This window comes from Littorina saxatilis, linkage group LG2 (assembly GCF_037325665.1).
Source record: "Littorina saxatilis isolate snail1 linkage group LG2, US_GU_Lsax_2.0, whole genome shotgun sequence".
NCBI lineage: Eukaryota > Metazoa > Mollusca > Gastropoda > Littorinimorpha > Littorinidae > Littorina > Littorina saxatilis.
This window is the reverse complement of record NC_090246.1, coordinates 61,212,694-61,232,729: the sequence shown is the minus strand read 5'-3', so window position 1 is coordinate 61,232,729 and position 20,036 is coordinate 61,212,694. Positions and strand designations below refer to the sequence as shown.

Here is a 20,036-nt window from a genome sequence, read left to right as displayed (position 1 = left end):
ATACACACCGATTTGTCACCGATCTTACCGGCGGCTTGGGGGATGGAGACTGATTCAGGTGGCTGAGCTGTATTCAGAGTGTAGAGATAGCTCTTGTCTGATACAATATGCCTACTATCACACAATGCAGCACACTTTGAATCTCCACTCACACCTCAGTGTCTTGTACCTGTGGTGAGTCATTTAGACGTTGCCGCAGATGTCGAGTCACGGATTCGCTGTCGAAACAGAAACACAGTCATAGTCAACCGGCCTGGTCAACCGGGTTATACGTACACGACGACTCGACGCGTCTATATATGTATACGACTAGTGTCTGTCTGTCTGTTCGCGATGCACGGCCAAAGTTCTCGATGGATCTGTTTCAAATTTGGTGGGCATATTCAGGTACACCCGGGACACAACCTGGTCGATGAGATATCAGTTTCAACACGTGCTCTCAGCGCGCAGCGCTGTGCGCGCTGAACCGATTTTTTTTTGTTGTTGTCTGGATCCACTACCAGTAACTTTTCCTTATCTTCTCCAGTGTTTTCAGCCGCGATTATCTCCCTTCCTCCGCAAAGCCGGGTCCCATGCGCAGCGGCCTGGTATTCGGCTCTACTTCTTCCCGGCGAAGCCGGTACCCGGCGAAGCGGGTAATCATCTAGTATACAATACGTTCGTCAACATCACCATGCATTGGCAAGAGGAAGGCTCATAGGAAGACTTGAACCGATTTGCTGTAGATCTGTTTTCATTCAGTCAAGCATATTCGTTCACTTTCATCCCATCCTACACGCCTCTTTGTCGATAAATGGACTACCCAGCCAAACTATTATGTTAATTGATGTGTCCTGCGTTCATATGTGAAATATCACCATTTAATTAAAACGGTCTGGATTTGGGTGCGTATCGCTAGCGCTACGTGTCATTTGTGCTACGTGTCATTTGTTCTAGGTGTCATTTGTGCTACGTGCCGCTATGACTACGTTGATTAGTGCTACACATAATTTTTGTACGAGTCACTATCATTCGTTCATTATCACTACGTGTCGATAGAACTACATCTTTTAGCGCTACGTGTCATTATCGCTACGTGTCGATACCACTACTTACTTAATGCATGACGACTCTCTCTTTCTCACTTTTTCTTTCGCTCGTACCCGTTCTGGTTTGTGTGTGTGTACGTTACCTTAACATTAGATTTTAGTGTAACGAACACAAGTATGTGTGTTTCGCGCTGTATAGCAAGATGTACGGGGTACATTGTAAATTACAAGCAAAACAAGAAAAAGAAAATATAGCTGTCCTTTACCCCCCCCCCCCCTCTCTCTCCCACCCCCCGCCCGCAAACCACCTATACCTTCCTTTTTCTCCCCAAACACAGGTGTGCATGCGGCGCGCCCTCTGTTCACTTCACGCATCTCTCTCACAGGTCGACTCCAGGGGTGAGTTTTGGCGCTCGCCCGCTCTCCCCCGGCGACTTCAAATCGCGTCGGGCGGGTTCGAAATTCCTCTAAAATCGCCCGCCTGGCGAGTTCAAATTTCGCTGAAGCACAAAGTTGTTAGGCAACGTAGTCAATCGGAACGGCCGGCGAACAAATATCTCTGCGGGCGATCTCAAAATCTCAGAGTCACTTCTCTACTGCCCACTCATCCTCCCCCCCCCCCCCCACCCCCACTTTCAGAAAGACTCAGGACTACCACCAATCAAGGCCAGACACATTGGCTAGACAGCTACCCCGCTCCGCCTCACTTGACCGTGTCATCACCCCTCCAGTGCCACGAGCCGCTGGCGATTGCATCAGCAGTCAAAATAGTTAAACCCCCCTTCGTCCCCCCTCTTTGCGCTATTCACTTCACCCCCTCTCTTATATCTTATCCTGCGCTCACCAATCCTTCAGAGACTTTCACATGTTGTAAAACAGTTTCCTCTCAGATAAAAACTCGGTCATTGACCCCGAGTAAGAAGGTCAGTGTCTGGACAGGCAGCTGTGTTCAGATTGCAAGTACCGGTCATTGACCCAGGTCTCAAGGCCAACCAGCTTTTACAATGCATCTGCCTTTGATCTGACCGCCCATCCAGAGCAAACATATTCCCCCTAGCCCTCTGTATTTTTCCTTTGATGTGCCTGCTATGTACCACTGATCCAGTTTCTGGGAAATGTATAATTATGTCATTGACTGCAGGAATACTCATTGAGACCATTTTCCAAAATATGTTAACACCAGCTTTGCTGACCAACTTAGTACAAGTAGTGACAGTACTACTGCTGTCAATTATTTCCCTTCAACTAAGGAAGTAAAAATAAACAACCCAATCCACTATATGTGATAAAGAAGAAAAGACAGACCTTCAACAATAGGACAAGGGATGCAACTCTGCTGAATCAAAAGCATAAAGATCACCTGTGAACAATTCTAGGATCAGGAAATCTGAACATCTGTTTGTTTTCATTAGGAATAGAAATGAAATATAATGCTTTTGATTATTTATGACTTAAGCTGTGGTAAATTTGGCTGGTATGCAACTTTTATACTTCTGCTTGATCTAACAGTAATATTAATAACACAGACATAAAGAAAAAGAAACAAAACAAGAAAGCAACTTAGAATTTTTTTTTTTTTTTTGTAGTCAGCTTTTTATACTTGGTTTTACACAACAAAAAAATAATTTAAATTAAAAAAAATGCTGATTTACTCTTTTGTAGTGTGTGTTTATGTGGTAAGTAGAGTTCCATAGTAAATTACTTTGTAAATTGTGTGGTAGGGGGTATATAAAGGGGGTAACTTTTAGTGAGGTTGAGTGTGTGATTGTGTGACAGGGTGTGAATGTGGTTTTGATTTCTTGTTTCTTTGTGGCGGCTTTTATTTTAAATTCTTTATAAAAACAAGGTTAATTATCATTATATTAAAACATAGCACTTTAGTCATCAAGTTTTGTGTGTGTTTGTGGTAGTTATTAGTAGTGCAAATCCACATGTATGCATTATAAGTATGAATGTACGTCTTTTGTGTATGTGGTTAACACGCGACGAGCCGCAGGGGCGGTTGTAAGAAATCTCGGCAGGTTGGGGGCCGGTTGGGATTTTGGGGGGCCGGTTCAATTTTTGACTTACTGGCCCCCCTGGCCGGTAGCAAAAAAAGTTAAGGTACACCCCTGCGACTCTCATGCTTAAAAACCTCTGCAACACCGGTCACTTTAAACCAAAGTTCAAAGAGAATCGTCTTGCTACAATGTCCACGTATCATTCTTCTGAAGTTCGATGATTGTTAACAAACGATTTTCGGATACACTTATGAACAAAGTATCAATTGTCAACTGTCTTTCCCGGCCGTACACTCAAATCCCTCCTCAATCTTCCCGTCAAGGGGGGAGAGAGAGAGAGCGAGAGAAAGAGAGACAATGACAATAACACTGACAATGACAATGACAATTCTTTAGAGCGAGAAAGAGAGCGAGAGAAAGAGAGACAATGACAATGACACTGACAATGACAATTCTTTAGAGAGAGAGAGAGAGAGAGAGAGAGAGAGAGAGAGAGAGGGGGGGAGAGAGAGAGTGAGAGAGAGAGAGGGAGAGAGAGGGAGGGAGAGATAGAGAGAGAGAGAGAGAGAGAGAGAGGGGGGGGGAGAGCGAGAGAAACATGGAAAGAGCGATTGAGAGGTGCTGAGAGAGAGGCCGGAGAGGGAGAGAGAGAGAGACAAGGAAAGAGCGATTAAGAGGTACAAAGAGAGAGAGAGAGCGATTGAGAGGTGCTGAGAGTGAAAGAGAGAGAGAGGGGGGAGAGGGAGACGGAGGGAGAAAGGGAGGGGGGGAGCGTGAGAGACAAGGAGAGAGCGATTGAGAGGTACAAAGAAAGAGAGCAATTGAGAGAGAGAGAGAGAGAGAGAGAGAGAAAGAGAGTGAGAGAGAGCAAGAGAGAAAGAGAAAGTGAGAGAGAGCAAGAGAGAAAGAGAGAGATAATGAGAGAGCGATTGAGAGGTTCAAAGTGAGAAAGTGATTGAGAGGTGCTAAGAGAGAGAGAGAGAGACAGAGACAGACAGACAGACAGACAGACAAAACAGTACACACACACACACACACACACACACACACACACACACACACACACACGCCCACTCAAAGGGAAGTGTCTGTCGTTTGAACATGTAGTATAGTGCTATCGACACGTAGCGCTATCGACACGTAGCGCTACAGTACATTGGTTTTTCAAAAATAGTAATATCGACACGTAGTTCTATTGAGACGTAGTGATAATGGCACGTATGTATTGTGGCAATAGCACTACGTGCCGATAGCACTACTCCTTTCAGCAATTTGTGTCGATAGCACTACAGAAAATAGCGCAAACGATACGTAGCACAAATGACACGTAGCGCTAGCGAGACGCACCGCTGGATTTTGTTACAATTGAAACGAGAAATGAAGGAGTCAAAACTGTGTGGTAACGAACCTCCGAAATGTTTGGATAGGACTCAAATTGCCTCCATAATGAATAATACAAAGCACCACAATATCAGATTAGATTCATAGCCCACGTTGTCGCTTACAACTGTCAGGAACGGGTTCATGATGTGTTAGGTGAATGTGCGAGACTGTATGTGCGACTGAGTCATACGCGCGCGTGTGTGTGTGTGTGTGCAAAAACATCATGTTCAATGTCCAACGTTTACAGCATTTATTGACATGTACGTTCGTTGAAAAGATTTATACTGCCCCTCATAAAAAAAATTCGAGGCAGATACGTTTTAGTGCAGGTCTTTGTGATGAGGCCGTTAATTTATTGAATTTGTTAAACCAGTTATATGACTGGATAGGCCATTTATTTCCCTTTTCTCTAATTCAGCAAACAGATTGATTTTTTTTTTATATAGAATAGTGTTTATACAGCAGAACCTACCACACAAACACCCCCCGAATAAAAATCGACCAAAAAATCATAAAAGCAGTCAAACCAACAAGTTTGGAATGTCATTGGAAAGAACAATTTAATCAGTATCCAGAACAGTCAGTTCTGATCCCCTTGTCTGTCAATGACGTTATGGAATGCTGAACGGCGTCATTTCTGTCAGAAAACAAGCCGTTTAAGCGAGCAATGAGTCAAAAAACGGGACGTTTCAGTGACCACTCAACGCCGCATTACCTTCAAATTGTCGCCGTATATTAGTGATACATGTAAAATACACACGGAATCGCAAGTTATTTGAGACATAAGTGATGCTGTTTTTGCACACACCGTGACACAGCCACACACACACACTCTCTCTCGCTCTCTCTCTCTCACACACACACACGGCCGGTCACGCACACACACACATGCACACTGACAAACGCACACACACACGCACATACAAGTCACTTTATACAGCGTGCACACACCCTGACACACTGACTCACGCACACACTGATCAATTACATTCAAAACTTGTTGCGTTTAAGCTTTTTTTGGGTCGTTTTTGTTGTACACACTACCCGGTTATGTAAAATCAATCTGTTGAATATGGTGGGGGAATGAATTGCCTTTCCAGTCATATAACTAGTTTTTATTTCCAAAGAGCCTCATCGCAAAGATCTGCAATCAAATGCATCTGCCTAGAGTTTTTTCATGACGCGTAGTATAGAAAACATGCAAACTGTCAGGAAAACCGTCTCTCTCTCAGTCTCTCCCTCTCTCTCTGTCTTTCCATCTGTCTGTATCTCTGTGTGTCTCTCTCTCTGTCTCTGTCTCTCTCTTTCACCCACACACTCTCACTTTTGTTCTACTAAATTGAAAGTGTTCTTACAGTTACATCATGCGAGTCATATCGGAAGGCTTTTTTAAAATGAAATTTACTTACTTGCTATAAGAGGTTTTGAATGCATGAATTACTCTGGTTGAAAGGGAGATAAATAACAAAGGTATGGACTCGTGATTATAAAAGACACATGATCAGGACCTACAGACGTGAAAACAGTATCACCTTTGAAGACGTTCATATTTTCGTTCGTTAACGGTCTAATGGATAGCGGAGGCACCTAACCAGACTACATCATGAGGTGGGAACCTATCCACATTTTTAACGGTTTCAAAAATAATTGATGAAGTGTATGAAAGTGCTGAAACTGAAAGTCGCCACATTTTAAAGACGTGTCACGGAATAGATGTTTCAAAACAAAATGTCATTCAGAGTTTAGACGGCTCATTTAGTTTCTCCAAATTAACCATCAAATACAACAACAAAAATGAGAGAAAATATAACTGTCTTAGACGAGATTTGATTTCTGTTCCGGCATGAAATCACTGTTTAAGAGAATCCGTAAAACAATATGCCATGTTAGACTTCAAAGTCTTCTATTACTTCAAACACAATAAGGAAGACATACTCAGTTTTTACAATTAAAATAAATGTTATGAACACACCCAAGCCAAGAATCGGGCGGCGGAGGCGATTTTTCAGAAGTCCACGTACGGAGGAGTACGCGGCGCTCGGTATAACCCTTGAATTATACAGGGTGAACCAGTCCAAATTAGGTACTTGACCTTGACATCCGGTGAGTGAGGATTGGGTGCGATGTGTGCGTTTCTGCCTAATACTACTTCAGATGTAATGTACAGTGGAGCCCCCCTTCAAAACAAGAAAAGCAAATGCTTGTACCACTCACCTTAGTCATCAGTAATTTGAATCAGAAACGAACTATCTGCTGCTCTTGCTCAATAGCCATTGACAGTGAAAATCTTATACTTTTGTTACTTGAACTCGACTGTGACCTGGAAATTTGAACAGGTCCAACCAGGATAGTCATGCTCAGAAGTCCTCAAACCCGCCAAAAACGTTTGTAAGGTTCAAAGATCTAAGCATCCCAAACTTTAAAGAAAATTATTATTGTTTGTTTGTTTGCATAATTTAACGCCCAGCCGACCATGAAGGGCCATATCAGGGCGGTGCTGCTTTGACATATAACGTGCGCCACACACAAGACAGAAGTCGCAGCACAGGCTTCATGTCTCACCCAGTCACATTATTCTGACACCAGACCAACCAGTCCTAGCACTAACCCCATAATGCCAGACGCCAGGTGGAGCAGCCACTAGATTGCCAATTTTAAGTCTTAGGTATGACCCGGCCGGGGTTCGAACCCACGACCTCCCGATCACGGGGCGGACGCCTTACCACTAGGCCAACCGTGCCGGTAAAATTATTATTGATTTGTGTGACCTTTAAACTGGTTGCAAGGAAACATGTTGAGTAAACTGACATTTTTAATTCTTTTCAACCCAAACTTGATCCGACTGCAGCGACCTTGAAGATTGACTAAGGTCAACCTAGCTTGCAGTTCATGTCTGGATGTCATCGAATCCTAGAAGTGTGTGGGATTCCAAAGCTCTAGCTTAAAAAGCGTGAAAGTACTTGATTTTCTCATCCGAACATGATTCCGCTGTGACCTTGACATTCGACGAGGGTCAGCCAGACTTTGGTCACATTTGGATGTCATTAAACCCTAGAGGTGTGTACAGTTTCAAAGCTCTAGTTTTAAAAACGTTCAAGAAATTGATTACTTTCCATTTTATGACCCCATGCACCTCGACCTTACAAGTTCGATGAGAGTTAACACACATGGATTGTCTTTGGAGGAGGTCAAACGGGTCCTAGAAATGTGGAATGTTTCAAAGAGCCAACTTCAAGAACATCGAAGAGAACATCAACGTTAAGTTTGTATGACCAAAACATGACCCTGCTTTAACCTTGAAATTGACGAGGTCCACCAGACTTAAGTCACGCCGGGAAGCTATCCAACCCCAGAAGTGTGTAAAGTTTCAAAGCTAAAGGTTTAAAATCTTCAAGAAATTGATAATATTCCATTTTATTGATAATTATAGTGAACCCAACTCGACCCCGCTGTGACCCCAACTTTTGATGACGGCCAAACAGACTTAATTGGTTCATGTCAGGAAGTCATCCAACTCTAGGAGTGTGAAAAGTTTCAAAGCTTGTATTTCAAAAACGTTCAAGAAGTGGATAGCAAGTTTTTCATTATATGATATGACCCAAACACAGCCCCCCTAGCTGTGACCTCTGAACCAGATCTGGGTCATCTTGGGAGGTCATCAAAATCTTAGAACCGGCTGTGCAAAGTTTCAAAGCTTTACCTTCAAAACATTTTAAAGACGTTATGACCCAAACATGACCCGGGTCGATCCCACTGTAACCTTAAAATTTAACAAGGGTCAACCAGACTTTGGTCATGTAGGGAGATCATCAAACCCTAGAGTTTCAAAGCTCTATAGACATCTTTGATAATATATATAACATCAACGTTTAAATTGTTCGCCGCTAGACTAACTTAGCCGGGTCGGCAGGTCAACCGCCCATACGGGCGGACACTGCTCACTACTAGGACTCACTGATTATTGAGGCGAGTCAAAAAGATTTAAAACTTCCCCCCTTCTTAGACCTTGCTTTGTTTCAGATTTACTAATCTTTACCTCTATGAACTGTATATTCACCTCCACTTTCAGACTCCCTTCTTTTCCAAGACCTGATTTTTTTCAGATTTGTTGATCATTGATGTCCTAAAAGGGGGTTCCACTGTAGCAGTACCGGGCAGGAGAACCCACCCCAAGTCCCCCGTGTCAGCTACTTGAAGTGCCTGTGACCCAGTCTTCTTTGCGAAGTGATCGTTCAGGTTTAAAGAGTGGCTAAATCTTATTTAATCGTCAGAGGAGACCTGCAGATTAGGGAAACACCAATCCCCATCTCCACCCCTCTTAATGTAAACTCATTTATCTGTATGGAACAGACTGACTCACATGTATGCTGAGGAACTGGCTGAATCTCGAGCTTGTATCATTCCTTTCCAGGAATTGTTATTCAAAAATGTGTGCACAGGTGCATAAAGTAAAGAGACACATTTATCTTCCACTTGTATTTCGGCGTATTTACTTTATACACACACACACACACACACACACACACACACACACACAAGCATGCATACATGCACACATTGTTCCATAAACTAATAAGAGAAGGGTTGTTTCAGTAAAATCATCACAAAATCATGCAAAATGCAGCTTCATAAACAAACAAATAGCCTTCAATGATGATCGAGTCAATGACAGGGTTGCATGCCAGCATATCTGTCCATTATAATCAACAATATGTCTGGTATTTAAAAACATCTCAAACTATAACACCGACACAGATGCATACATTTATCCACTTCATGTGTCATTCATCCTTCCACACATTCTTCAATTGATCAAAAACAAGAACAAAAGAGAGTGCAAACTAAGTCTAGTACAGTTAAAATAAAATCAAAGTGAATTATATTTTTGACTGCAGTACAGTACATGTAACAACAGCAAAATTGAAGTACAGTCAAAACTTCCCTTGTGAACACCTCTCGACTGCGACCATCTGCTCAAAAGGACCAATCCGAAGGATACCATTCAAGTTTTTCTTCTACATAATTCATCTTTTCATAGCGAGCACCTGTCTATGAAGACCGTTTCAGGTTGGCTCCTCGGGTGGTGGTTATTTACAGGTTTGACTGTAAACCTGTTGAGTCCAGCACAAAGATAACTCTTAAACTGTTTTCCAATTCATCAAACAAACAAAAAGAGGCAAAAAATAAATGCATGTGTGGTGGTTGTGTGTTTGTGCAATAATAACGACATAAAGTTGAACATGTTTACAACAACCACCCAAGGGACCGACCAAAAGTGGTGGTCCGTATGGAAAGTTGAAAAACAGAGAAAAATAAACAATTCTAGCATCATCACCTTACAAAAAAATAACAAGGGGGGGTGGGGGCAACTTGCCTCCAGTTTGCTTTTCAGTTATGCTGTCTCATGCACCAAAGAAAGGGTTACGGGGGGTGGAGATTGAGGTTATCTAACTATTTAGCTCCACGCTCACAACACTACCGTAATCTTTGTCAGATAAAGTTTCTGTATCAACAGCAGCACCTCACTGAACAATAGTAGAGGATGCAACTTCAATGCCCCTACATTTACTCTTGAGCGCTTTTTGTTTGGAATAATTATTGTCCTTGGGGTTGCTATCCCTTACAGTAACACGAGTCAAGCTACCCAGTGTTTTTCCCCACATGCATGTATTTCAAACCCTGATACTTTTGCCTGTGCTTGGGATCTTTGTGAACATTCGTGTCTTGCACCAATTTTGGAAAAGCCATACCTGAAGCTATCGATATTTGAACAGTTCAGCCCAGCAATTCAAACTAAGAAGAGAAATGTCTTTTTGTATTAAAACTTCACCACATTCAGTCTTCCCTAATCATCCCATTGTTTATGCAAAGATATGACACAGTCATGCCAATCAACAAACATACAAACAAAAGTAACAACATTCATAAAGAAACAATTCACAAACAGGCAACAACAAACATTGATCTAATCTGTACTCTTTGATCAAGTTTGTCATGAACATCTTAATTAGATCACACATGCAAGCTTTCAACCAACATTTGATAATGCATCATTTTCCTGTAAATGAATGCAAATAGAAGTAAGAGCACTTCATATAAGAAAGATCTAATGGACAACAAATTGCAAATCAAAAACTCACAAAACACACATACTAACAAATAATAAATGAGATTTTTGTTTATACTTTTGGCATTGCATCATTCCAAATACAATGTAATAAAGTTATCATGTGTGCATTACAAGCACTGCTTCTGATTAAAAACCCATGGACCTTATCTGCAATTTGTCAGACTTATACATTCGTTGAATAAATACTTACACCAGTGCACCATCCAGTTTGCAACTAAAATGTAAACAAATATTTACTGTCTGAAGGTATTTTTCCTTGAGACTTGCTATTTATTTAAAAAATATACAATATTTTACTAATCGGTAAATCCTTCCATACTAAGCCAGACCATACACAAAACATTACTAAATCAAAATAAACTTTTATATGTTCATGACCATCAATAAGATTTGTTTGTTTTTGTGAAGTACCTTTTGCCAAACTTCAAAGACTGGTCCAACAAGGTTTGATCACAAAAACCCATACCATACCAATAGCATTTAGCAGTTTTGATGCCAGTACATGCCTGACCAACACAAAATCTGACATGATGAACCATGAACCTGATGATAAAAAAACTGAAATGAAATCACAAAATAAATACAACTCTGTTAAGAAGGGTAAATATTCTTTTAATACTCATTACAAAAACTTGTCATAACAAGGGCACCCAAGGCACACAAACCAATAATACAGTGTTCACATCAAATATGTGGCTTTTGAAATGTACAGAATTTTCCTTTTTCTCCGCTCATCAATCTCATTTTCTCTCGCTCTCTCTCTCTATCTCTCTCTCACAGCGACACACACAGCGACACACACACACTCCCTGGACAAATGACAAAATATGTTACTTTCTCATGTGCACAGGAATGCATTGAGTTACAGGTCAGAAATAACCAGAGCTGTGAGAACCGAAGTTACACAGAATATAACAAAACCTGTAAAGTCAATCACGTTGCTGTTACTGCCGTTGTTGTCTCTAAACCATTACACATGACAATCTTTTTCACTCTGTATAAGGATGATCGTTTGAGACTCAGTAAGATGTTCCTGCTTTTGAATAAGTACTCAGTTCTCTCATAGCCAAGAAGTCTTCTTCTTTTGAGTTTGTGGACTGCATCTCTTATGAGCACTAATTTTCTCCATGAGTGGGCTTTTACATATATAATCAGTTATATTCTCCACCATTTAGGCAGTCACATTCCGTTTCTGGAATAGCAAACTACACTAGATTAGAATGGTAGGGTTCTGTCTGTGATAAATCTCGGCCCCAAATGAAGATCTTGTAAAATAAAGCATTCTTCAAATATGTAGTCAGTTTCAAAGGGAGGCTACTCACAACATTTGAACTGTAAATACTGTCACACAAATTTTAACACATGCAGTGTTCTAATTTCAAAGAAACTGCCGAGGTTCAGATCTCAGGAGAAACCCACAGAAAAAAAACCCACTTCTTTCTACATTGGGTAACCGTCTAACTGTCCGTCAAGTTAGATACAACATTACGTGCCAGCATTTTTCTTTTATCAACTGGGGTCTGCCAAAGTGTGTTCCATTTTCATTCAATGTCTGTCAAAGCGACATCTCGCAGCATACAACAAACTCATTTGCATGAAGCCATTTTTTCAAATAGTGTAAAGGGGCAGTCACATGCGCGATTCAATCGTGAGATTTACCCTGTCACACGGGCGACTGAGTCTTAGAAAATAGCTAAGACAAAGCTATGACTCAGTCTCATGAGATTCCCTCGTAGGTTTGAGCTTTAGAACTTGTTCTATTCCTGCGAGCCAGTCGTAGTGCAACCGCAGCGCAGAGCCAATCAGAACGCGTCGTTGCGGCCTTCGTGCCGTGACTTGAAAAAATGGCAGACAGTGGTGGACAGCGTCTCTTCGTCGATTCAAAACTTTTTGGAAGAACAGTTGCTTACTCAGATATAAAGGAGACATTTTAGGTGTGTACAGCGGTCGGGAACCATTAATTGCAACTGTCTGGGAACTTAATTTCTCGCAAAGGCGTAATGCTGAAAGGTATTTTTTTCAGAAAGGTAGAACGATGTTCGAACATCAATCAATCAATATGAAGCTTATATCGCGCGTATTCCGTGGGTACAGTTCTAAGCGCAGGGATTTTTATTTTTTTTTATTTTATTTTTTTATTTTTATGCAATTTATATCGCGCACATATTCAAAGGGATTTAATTATGCCGTGTGAGATGGAATTTTTTTACACAATACATCACACATTCACATCGGCCAGCAGATCGCAGCCATTTCGGCGCATATCCTACTTTTCACGGCCTATTATTCCAAGTCACACGGGTATTTTGGTGGACATTTTTTTCTATGCCTACACAATTTTGCCAGGAAAGACCCTTTTGTCAATCGTGGGATCTTTAACGTGCACACCCCAATGTAGTGTACACGAAGGGACCTCGGTTTTTCGTCTCATCCGAAAGACTAGCACTTGAACCCACCACCTAGGTTAGGAAAGGGGGGAGAAAATTGCTAACGCCCTGACCCAGGGTCGAACTCGCAACCTCTAGCTTCCGAGCGCAAGTGCGTTACCACTCGGCCACCCAGTCCAAAACATTAGCGTTCGCCGTTTGCGGTGTTCACTTCCGCCCCGCTCACGTGGAGTTATCGTTCGTCAATCGTTAGTCAATCGTTCATCGTGTGACGGGTCAATGGCCTACGATGTGATCTGCGATCGGCTCAAGATCGAATCACGCGATTGAATCTTATCGATTGAATCGCCCGTGTGACTTTAACACTAATAAACATCCCAAAAATAATAGTCGGAGAAGTGAAAAAATTTAGAAGGCTAATACGGACACACAAATACCATTTTGATAGCTAGCTAATTCACTTAATTAAATACGCATGGGGGCCGCTAGTAGTCTTCAGCCCAAGGGTTTGATTCCAGGTACAAGTCTATCACTTCTTTCATGGCCAGGTTGGGAATCAGGTTTTCTTGGGTGAGCGTTGTCCGAGTCACTGGGTCAAAATGTCCTACCCTCTGTTGGGAAAAAATTAAAGAAACTTTTAATCCCCTAGTACATTCTTTTCAAATAAAATAAGCAAGAGATTAAGCAAGGTGTGTTCACACACACATACACACACTCACACATTTCTCAAACAACATGATTACATTATTCTAGGGAATCTTATCAAGCGCTTTCAGTTCTCAATCAAATGCGTGAAAAAAAAACATTGGTCTCAAAAAAAAAGATTTTGCTTTTGCACCCTGTTGATCACAACGCACGCATGCATGCATGCACGCACGCACACACACCTCTTGCACTCTTCTTCCATAGTGACACTCTCGAGAATTGCAAATGAACAGTGGAACCCCCTTTCAAGACGTCCCCCCCCCCCCCCCCCCCCCCTTTATAAGACCTTTCTTTCTCAGATGTTCTATTTATAACCTCTACATTTTCCTCCATTTTAAGACCTGATTATCTAAGATTCTTAAAGGTCGTAAAAAGGGGAGTTCCACAGTATGACGACTCACTTGTAAGTGTTCGATGATATCTTTCTTGTCATATGTAATGCCACTGGGTGTTATAACTGGTTCCCGCATGATCTCAAAGCTAATTCGACCACAGAGGTTGTCAGGTACATCCCTTTTCTGCAATCAATAAAGAGAAAATAAGTAGATCATAGAGCATACATTCATAAACAGATAAATAAACTTACAACAGAGCTTAAATTTATTAAAGTTCTCAGATATGTTTTGCTTCATTGTCAGCTGAAGTCTTGTTCTCCGAGATCTCTCTCTCCCTCTCCCACACATACACACATGGACAAGTAGAGACACACTAAACATCCCTAAAGTTTAAAAATAAACCTGTCTCCAAGACAGGACAAATATTTTTAAATTGACAACTCAATTATTTGCAGAATTTTTCTTTCCTTTTCTCCAAGTTTCTTTATTTCTGCCTTTGTTTTTTGTTTGTTGATGTTTTTTTGCGGTTTGTCTTTGTGGTAGGGTGGGGGCGTTTGATCGCTTAATGTTTTTGTCTAATCAGACTGATGGAATGATCTGTTCTGTTTCATTTTGAGATGCACATATTCAGACACCTGTAGATTGTAAACGCATTCAGCTGTCTGTGTCGATCCAGGAGAGGCTAGTCTTTTGTTAAGTTAAAGCCACAGACAGGCGGATACCTCAGACCTTCAGGTGATCAGTTACGCAACTTAATGGTCGTGCCAGGTGCAGCCTCCCGGACGATGTTCTTGTGTTGTTTGATGCTCTCCGATCAAAGCCTCGTTCAGAGGGCGTTAGAATGTCGCTTTTCTCTTTCAGATTGCCGGGTTCAGCCTTGTGTCTGTAAGATTGTGATTTGTTTACTTGCCTTGACCAATGAGATGCGATGTAAGTCTTGATCAGTCTTATTAGCTAATTGTTGATTGGTTGCTTTGGCCCCACCACTTTCTATGTGCATCTTAAGCGTGTGAGATTTTTGGAGGACAGAACTTGCTTGAACTTGAGAGAAGACGAACTTGTTTGGTACTCTGTCATTTCATGGTATAGACTGCATTGTACTTGTTGTGTGTCTTGGCTCACCAGCTTCGGATGGTTAGCGAGGTGAGGAGAGAAAGGAACAGGAATTAAATTGTGAACCGACAGTCATGGTTTTCCAGAGTTTCATGTTGCATCAAGTGCTTTTTCAGTCTGTGCCAGTAAACTCTTGTCTATCCTACTCTTCACGTTTGTGAAGTCCATGTCGAATGCAAGTGTTGTTGGTTCAGTGCAAGACACCCACATGGTGTTCTCCTTACCTTGGGATCTACTTCTATTAGGTGACATCATTCACTTACCTACCAACTACACTTCCAACTTACTACGTATGTCCACTTTCCACCCCATCACATTGTATAGAGTCAAAGCAGGTTTGTTTTTTTACAATACCATTTTTGTTGTTTGCTCTGAAATAATGAAAAAAGAAAACTGCTGGCTGATTTACGCTCACTGCACACAGTTCGTGTTTCTATTGTTCATACGTGTAAGGGCCAGTAACAATGAACCTGTACTGACAGACACTTCCTGATAGAAAATTCTAAGGGAGATAAACCATTTAAGACACACAGCTCTGTATTAAAACCACATATATATTACCCTTCTGCGTTCATCCAGTTGTGTGAAGAGCTCGTTGACCTCTTTCAACCTGAGATCCTGCCCAACAAAAGCACATAATTGTATGGTACATGTATGACAACTATGATTCTTAAAGAGGCTCACCATAATGAGGTAAGATTGTGTTTACAATTTTTGTCTTCTTTTTCTCTGGCTGTTGTAGTAGGTGCTTGACGGGATTTGTTGGGATTTTTTTAACCGCAGGATAACTAAAAAAGATCATGCAAAAAGTAAATGTATCGATGAGAAGAGGTTTAATACGTTTTCTGAAAATCTTTCTTTGGTCTTGCAAAACAGGAAGAGATGACAAGAATGAGCGCTTCTGGGGTGATAACGCGAGACAACTCCTGTGATCTTGCCGCGAGGTGGCGCCAGTTACCAGCCGAAAGAAAGAAGGGGCATAACCTCACCAGAACCGACCATTGTCTGTTTACCGTATAAAATGCACGACTTACACACGAACTGTTACCAAACCGATATGCTATTTGGGACCAATGCAAGTTTTGTTTTCTTTCTCGTGTGATCTTGCCGAGAGGTGGCGCCAGTTACCAGCCGAAAGAAAGAGGGGGCATAACCTCACCAGAGCCGCCCATTAATTCAGAGCCAGAAGGCATCTTCTTCTTCTTTGTTCATGGGCTGAAACTCGCATGTACACTCGTGGGTTTTTAGTGTATGACTGTTTTTACCCCGCCATTTAGGCAGCCATTCGCCGCCTTCGGAGTGCCTCTTTCGGAGAGCCAGAAGGCAGAATATATATATTAATTAACAATAATAACCTCCCCCGAAATCGGCATATGGCTGCCTGAATGGCGGGGTAAAAACGGTCATACACGTAAAAATCCACTCGTGCTGAAAACATGAGTGAACGTGGGAGTCTAAGCCCATGAACGAAGAAGAAGAAGAAGAAACAATAATAACATTATTCTCTACCTGTTCATATTCTATTTTTTCAACATCATCAGACGAGTCCTTGTCTCCAATTTTTTTCTTGCACTCCTTGACCCTCCTGTTGACAGTCAATCAGAGCACACATCAGTACATGAGCAAAGCTCTCAAATCGCACTTCCCCATTGGTAGGTACAGAAAGCAAACAAACACACAATAGCAACAGGAAACTCCCCTTCCCACAATAAAGGGCGTACAAGCAAGTATGGCAAAACAAGCAAGTATGGCAAAACAAACAAATCAACAAACAAACAAAAACAAGACGAGATAAATTTGAAATTATTTCAAAACATTTTTTCTTCAAAATGTCCTGCTCAGTAGATATATATATTAAGTACACCTTCACAGAAGTTCATTGATTAGAAGTGATCAACAACTATTACCTGCAGTCCACACGCGGTGATACAAGCGCCCATTGGGCGTTTAAAAAAACACCAATTTCCTAAAAATAGAATGTGTAATTCTATAAAATTGTTCACCGCAAGTACTCGATAATTATGCAACCCTTTGATTAATTCTATCTTCAATACACCCATCAAAAGCATTCATATGAAAAAAAGCAGAAATAAAATACAAGGAGTAACAGCTCAGAAAAAAAAGTTGAAAGATAAAAAAAAGTTTTGAAAAAAGGTTTTGCTTGCTGGGAGAATCAACCTGAAAGAACGTATCGTCGGTCAGGCACTCTACAAACTGAGCTTATCGGGCTCACTGTCTTCAGGGGTTAAAAGAGAAAGTTTGACTTCGAGTGTTACAAGTAAGGTCTCAAGCATGTCAATCTCACTATTCGAGGCAAGTTAACTTGATAACTGCCCCTTGTCTCCCGTTCACTCTGTATCAGTTTGGAAAGCAAAATCAAGTAGCATTAACTTCAAATATGACAGACATTATGTTAGCACTCCAGTATTGAAATGCATTGATTAATCGCCGAAGGGTGTTGATGTCATTTCACAAAAAGATCTCCCAACCCAAAATTCCAAACGGATTTTGAAGATTTCTGTTTGTATGATGAAGTCATATGTTCGGTTTATTTATAAAGGGAAGCAAATGGTTAAAAACAGGTGTTGATAGAGACAATGAAAGGGGATATTAACTTGTAACATCATAAACCTGTGACTTTCAGAATACCAGAAAAACTTATTATATTTGAAAAACAGCTAGGTAGGTGATCACTGCAAATACGAATATTATGTCACCTCTCTCTGTCGTCGTTGATAAGCTTGTTGAGGTAGGACTGCAGACTGATTTCTTGTTGTATGCGCTTTTCCTCAATCAGATTCCATCGTCGTTTTTTGGCTTGTCTGAGGGCTCCTGTCACCTCGTCACCGAAGTTGAGTTTCTGGTCTTTGGCAAGGTCATGTGCTGAAGGTAATAACAATAATAACAGTAACATAAAAATGTAGTAATGATAATAAACCTTGATGCACCAGAAAAACTAAAGAAATACTACATATTGAATTTGAAACATGTACATTCACTGCATTGTTCAAACGAAAACTGACCAACTAAACTAAAAAATCTAAAGTGATCCACATGTCCAACCAACCTTGAAGACCTAACGTACCAATTAGATTAAAAAAAAAAGGTTCAGTAGTTGTTCTCCCATCCAGCTCTAATTTCCTTGAAGAAATAAATGTGATCCTAATTTACGTAAAGCTCTCCAGTCATTGTAAGCATACCTTTCACGAGGTGAGTAATAGCCTCATCGTACAAAGCTAACTCGACCAAAGCCTGGCCCAAAAAGAAGTGACCTTTGACCAGGTTACGATCAAGTTCAAGGGCTCGGTGACAATCTTGTGATGCTAGTTCCCAGTTCCGTAACTTGAGGTAACACAGTGCTCTGTTAGTGAAGTATGTTGCCGTGTTCGGATTTTTCATCTGCAAAAAAAAATTGCAGTACATGTACATATACACATTACATGAATGTATATATATATTATATATGCTACTGTTTCCCTGTTTCATTTTCACATACTCAGCATTTTAATACTCACTGACTTACCACCATGCAGACCCAGTGATCAGTACTATGAGTCATTGAGTGCACACACATAGTGAGTTGAGTGACACAGCGCACACACAAAATAAACAGTTACTCTAACAAAAAATGTGGTTGCCCCCGGGGCGAGGATAAAAAGAAACAGTCACACACATTATTCTGCCAAAAGGTGACAGCAGTTTTAAGACAAAAAAGGAGAAAAGAACAATTTACTGTTCTTCTCTCGGAAAGAAAGAAAAATGAGAAAGCCAGCAAAAAGATTATGTTCTCTTCAAATGCACTCTGAAGGAAATGCCTAGTTTACAAACTTGACAAAAGACAAAAGAGAAGAAAAAAACATCAGTACAACTATCACAGTTTGCAGTTTAAATATTGTTCTGAACTTTTTTAGGAGTTAGAACTGTCTGTTTTTTGTGACTTTTAATTTTGCAGAAATGAATAGATTCACAAATTTTGTTCCTTTTGTAGGAAGCAATCTCTTGGGTCATGTTTGGTAAAATCTTATTCAAGTTATTGCTGAGGGTTTGATTGTGTGTTTGTTTAAATGCACTCTGAAGGAAATGCCCAGTTTACAAACTTGACAAAAGAGAATTAAAAAAGCATCAGTACATTTTCTCTTTAAGCACTTGGTTGTATAAATTTACAGTAATTACAATTAGAAACTTGAGAAAAGGATCACTAGCTAGTAGCTAGAGTCTTTGTCCATCTTAATTACAGCAAAAAACATTATTAGAATATGTATGTTTTGTTTCCATTACATAATACAATAGGCAAACCATGCATGCGTGAAACATGCCACCATGAAACATGAGGTCCTGAACATGAAACATAGGCTACCCAACATCAGGTTTCAGGATCTGACTCCTTCACTTCCTTGGAGTAACTTCGCACTTCAATTGGTAAAGGCATGACTATCTAAAAAGTGTAAATACCTCCTCAAAGATTGCACACTGATTTAACCTTCAAGGACGGTAATCAGGGCGTAGTTTACATCTTCAAACAATACACAACATACAGGGGTACCGACATACAGTGATGAAAGTACCTAACTTTCACACCACTTACAATAGCTTTGGTGTAACAATGTATGGCATCTTCAAATTTCCGAGCAGCAAACAGTCTATTTCCTTGATTTTTCAAGTCACCAGCACTCATCTTTGTGGACTGCAAGAACCAACTGTAACACAATTTTACACAGGCGTCGGATGATTCGTATTCGTTATATCTCGTCAGCTTTCAGGAAGGTTCCATGTTGCTGTAAGCTGGGGAGTAACCGTTGTTTCCTTTAACTACGTCAAATACCTTTCACCATTAGATCATGTAGATTGATAAATGCATAGTCATCTTCGTCATTGTGTGAATTAGAGTGTTTTTTTTCTAGATTTGCATCTATTCCTTCTTTTCCAACGAATTAATTGAACCAATACTGAATAGG

The 20,036-nt window shown here is 40.8% G+C and overlaps 1 protein-coding gene across 1 annotated transcript; it reads right to left on the bottom strand.

The window, feature by feature from the left end:
* Positions 1-8,995: 8,995 nt before the first annotated feature.
* LOC138959438 (E3 ubiquitin-protein ligase CHIP-like) lies at positions 8,996-19,890 on the bottom strand. The gene is made up of 7 exons (XM_070330936.1): positions 19,667-19,890; positions 18,282-18,480; positions 17,799-17,964; positions 16,591-16,666; positions 15,643-15,699; positions 14,035-14,151; positions 8,996-13,539 (listed from the first exon to the last, which is right to left on the bottom strand). The coding sequence occupies exons 1-7, from the start codon at positions 19,754-19,756 to the stop codon at positions 13,414-13,416; spliced, it is 831 nt and encodes a 276-aa protein (XP_070187037.1). The 5' UTR covers positions 19,757-19,890; the 3' UTR covers positions 8,996-13,413.
* Positions 19,891-20,036: the final 146 nt, after the last annotated feature.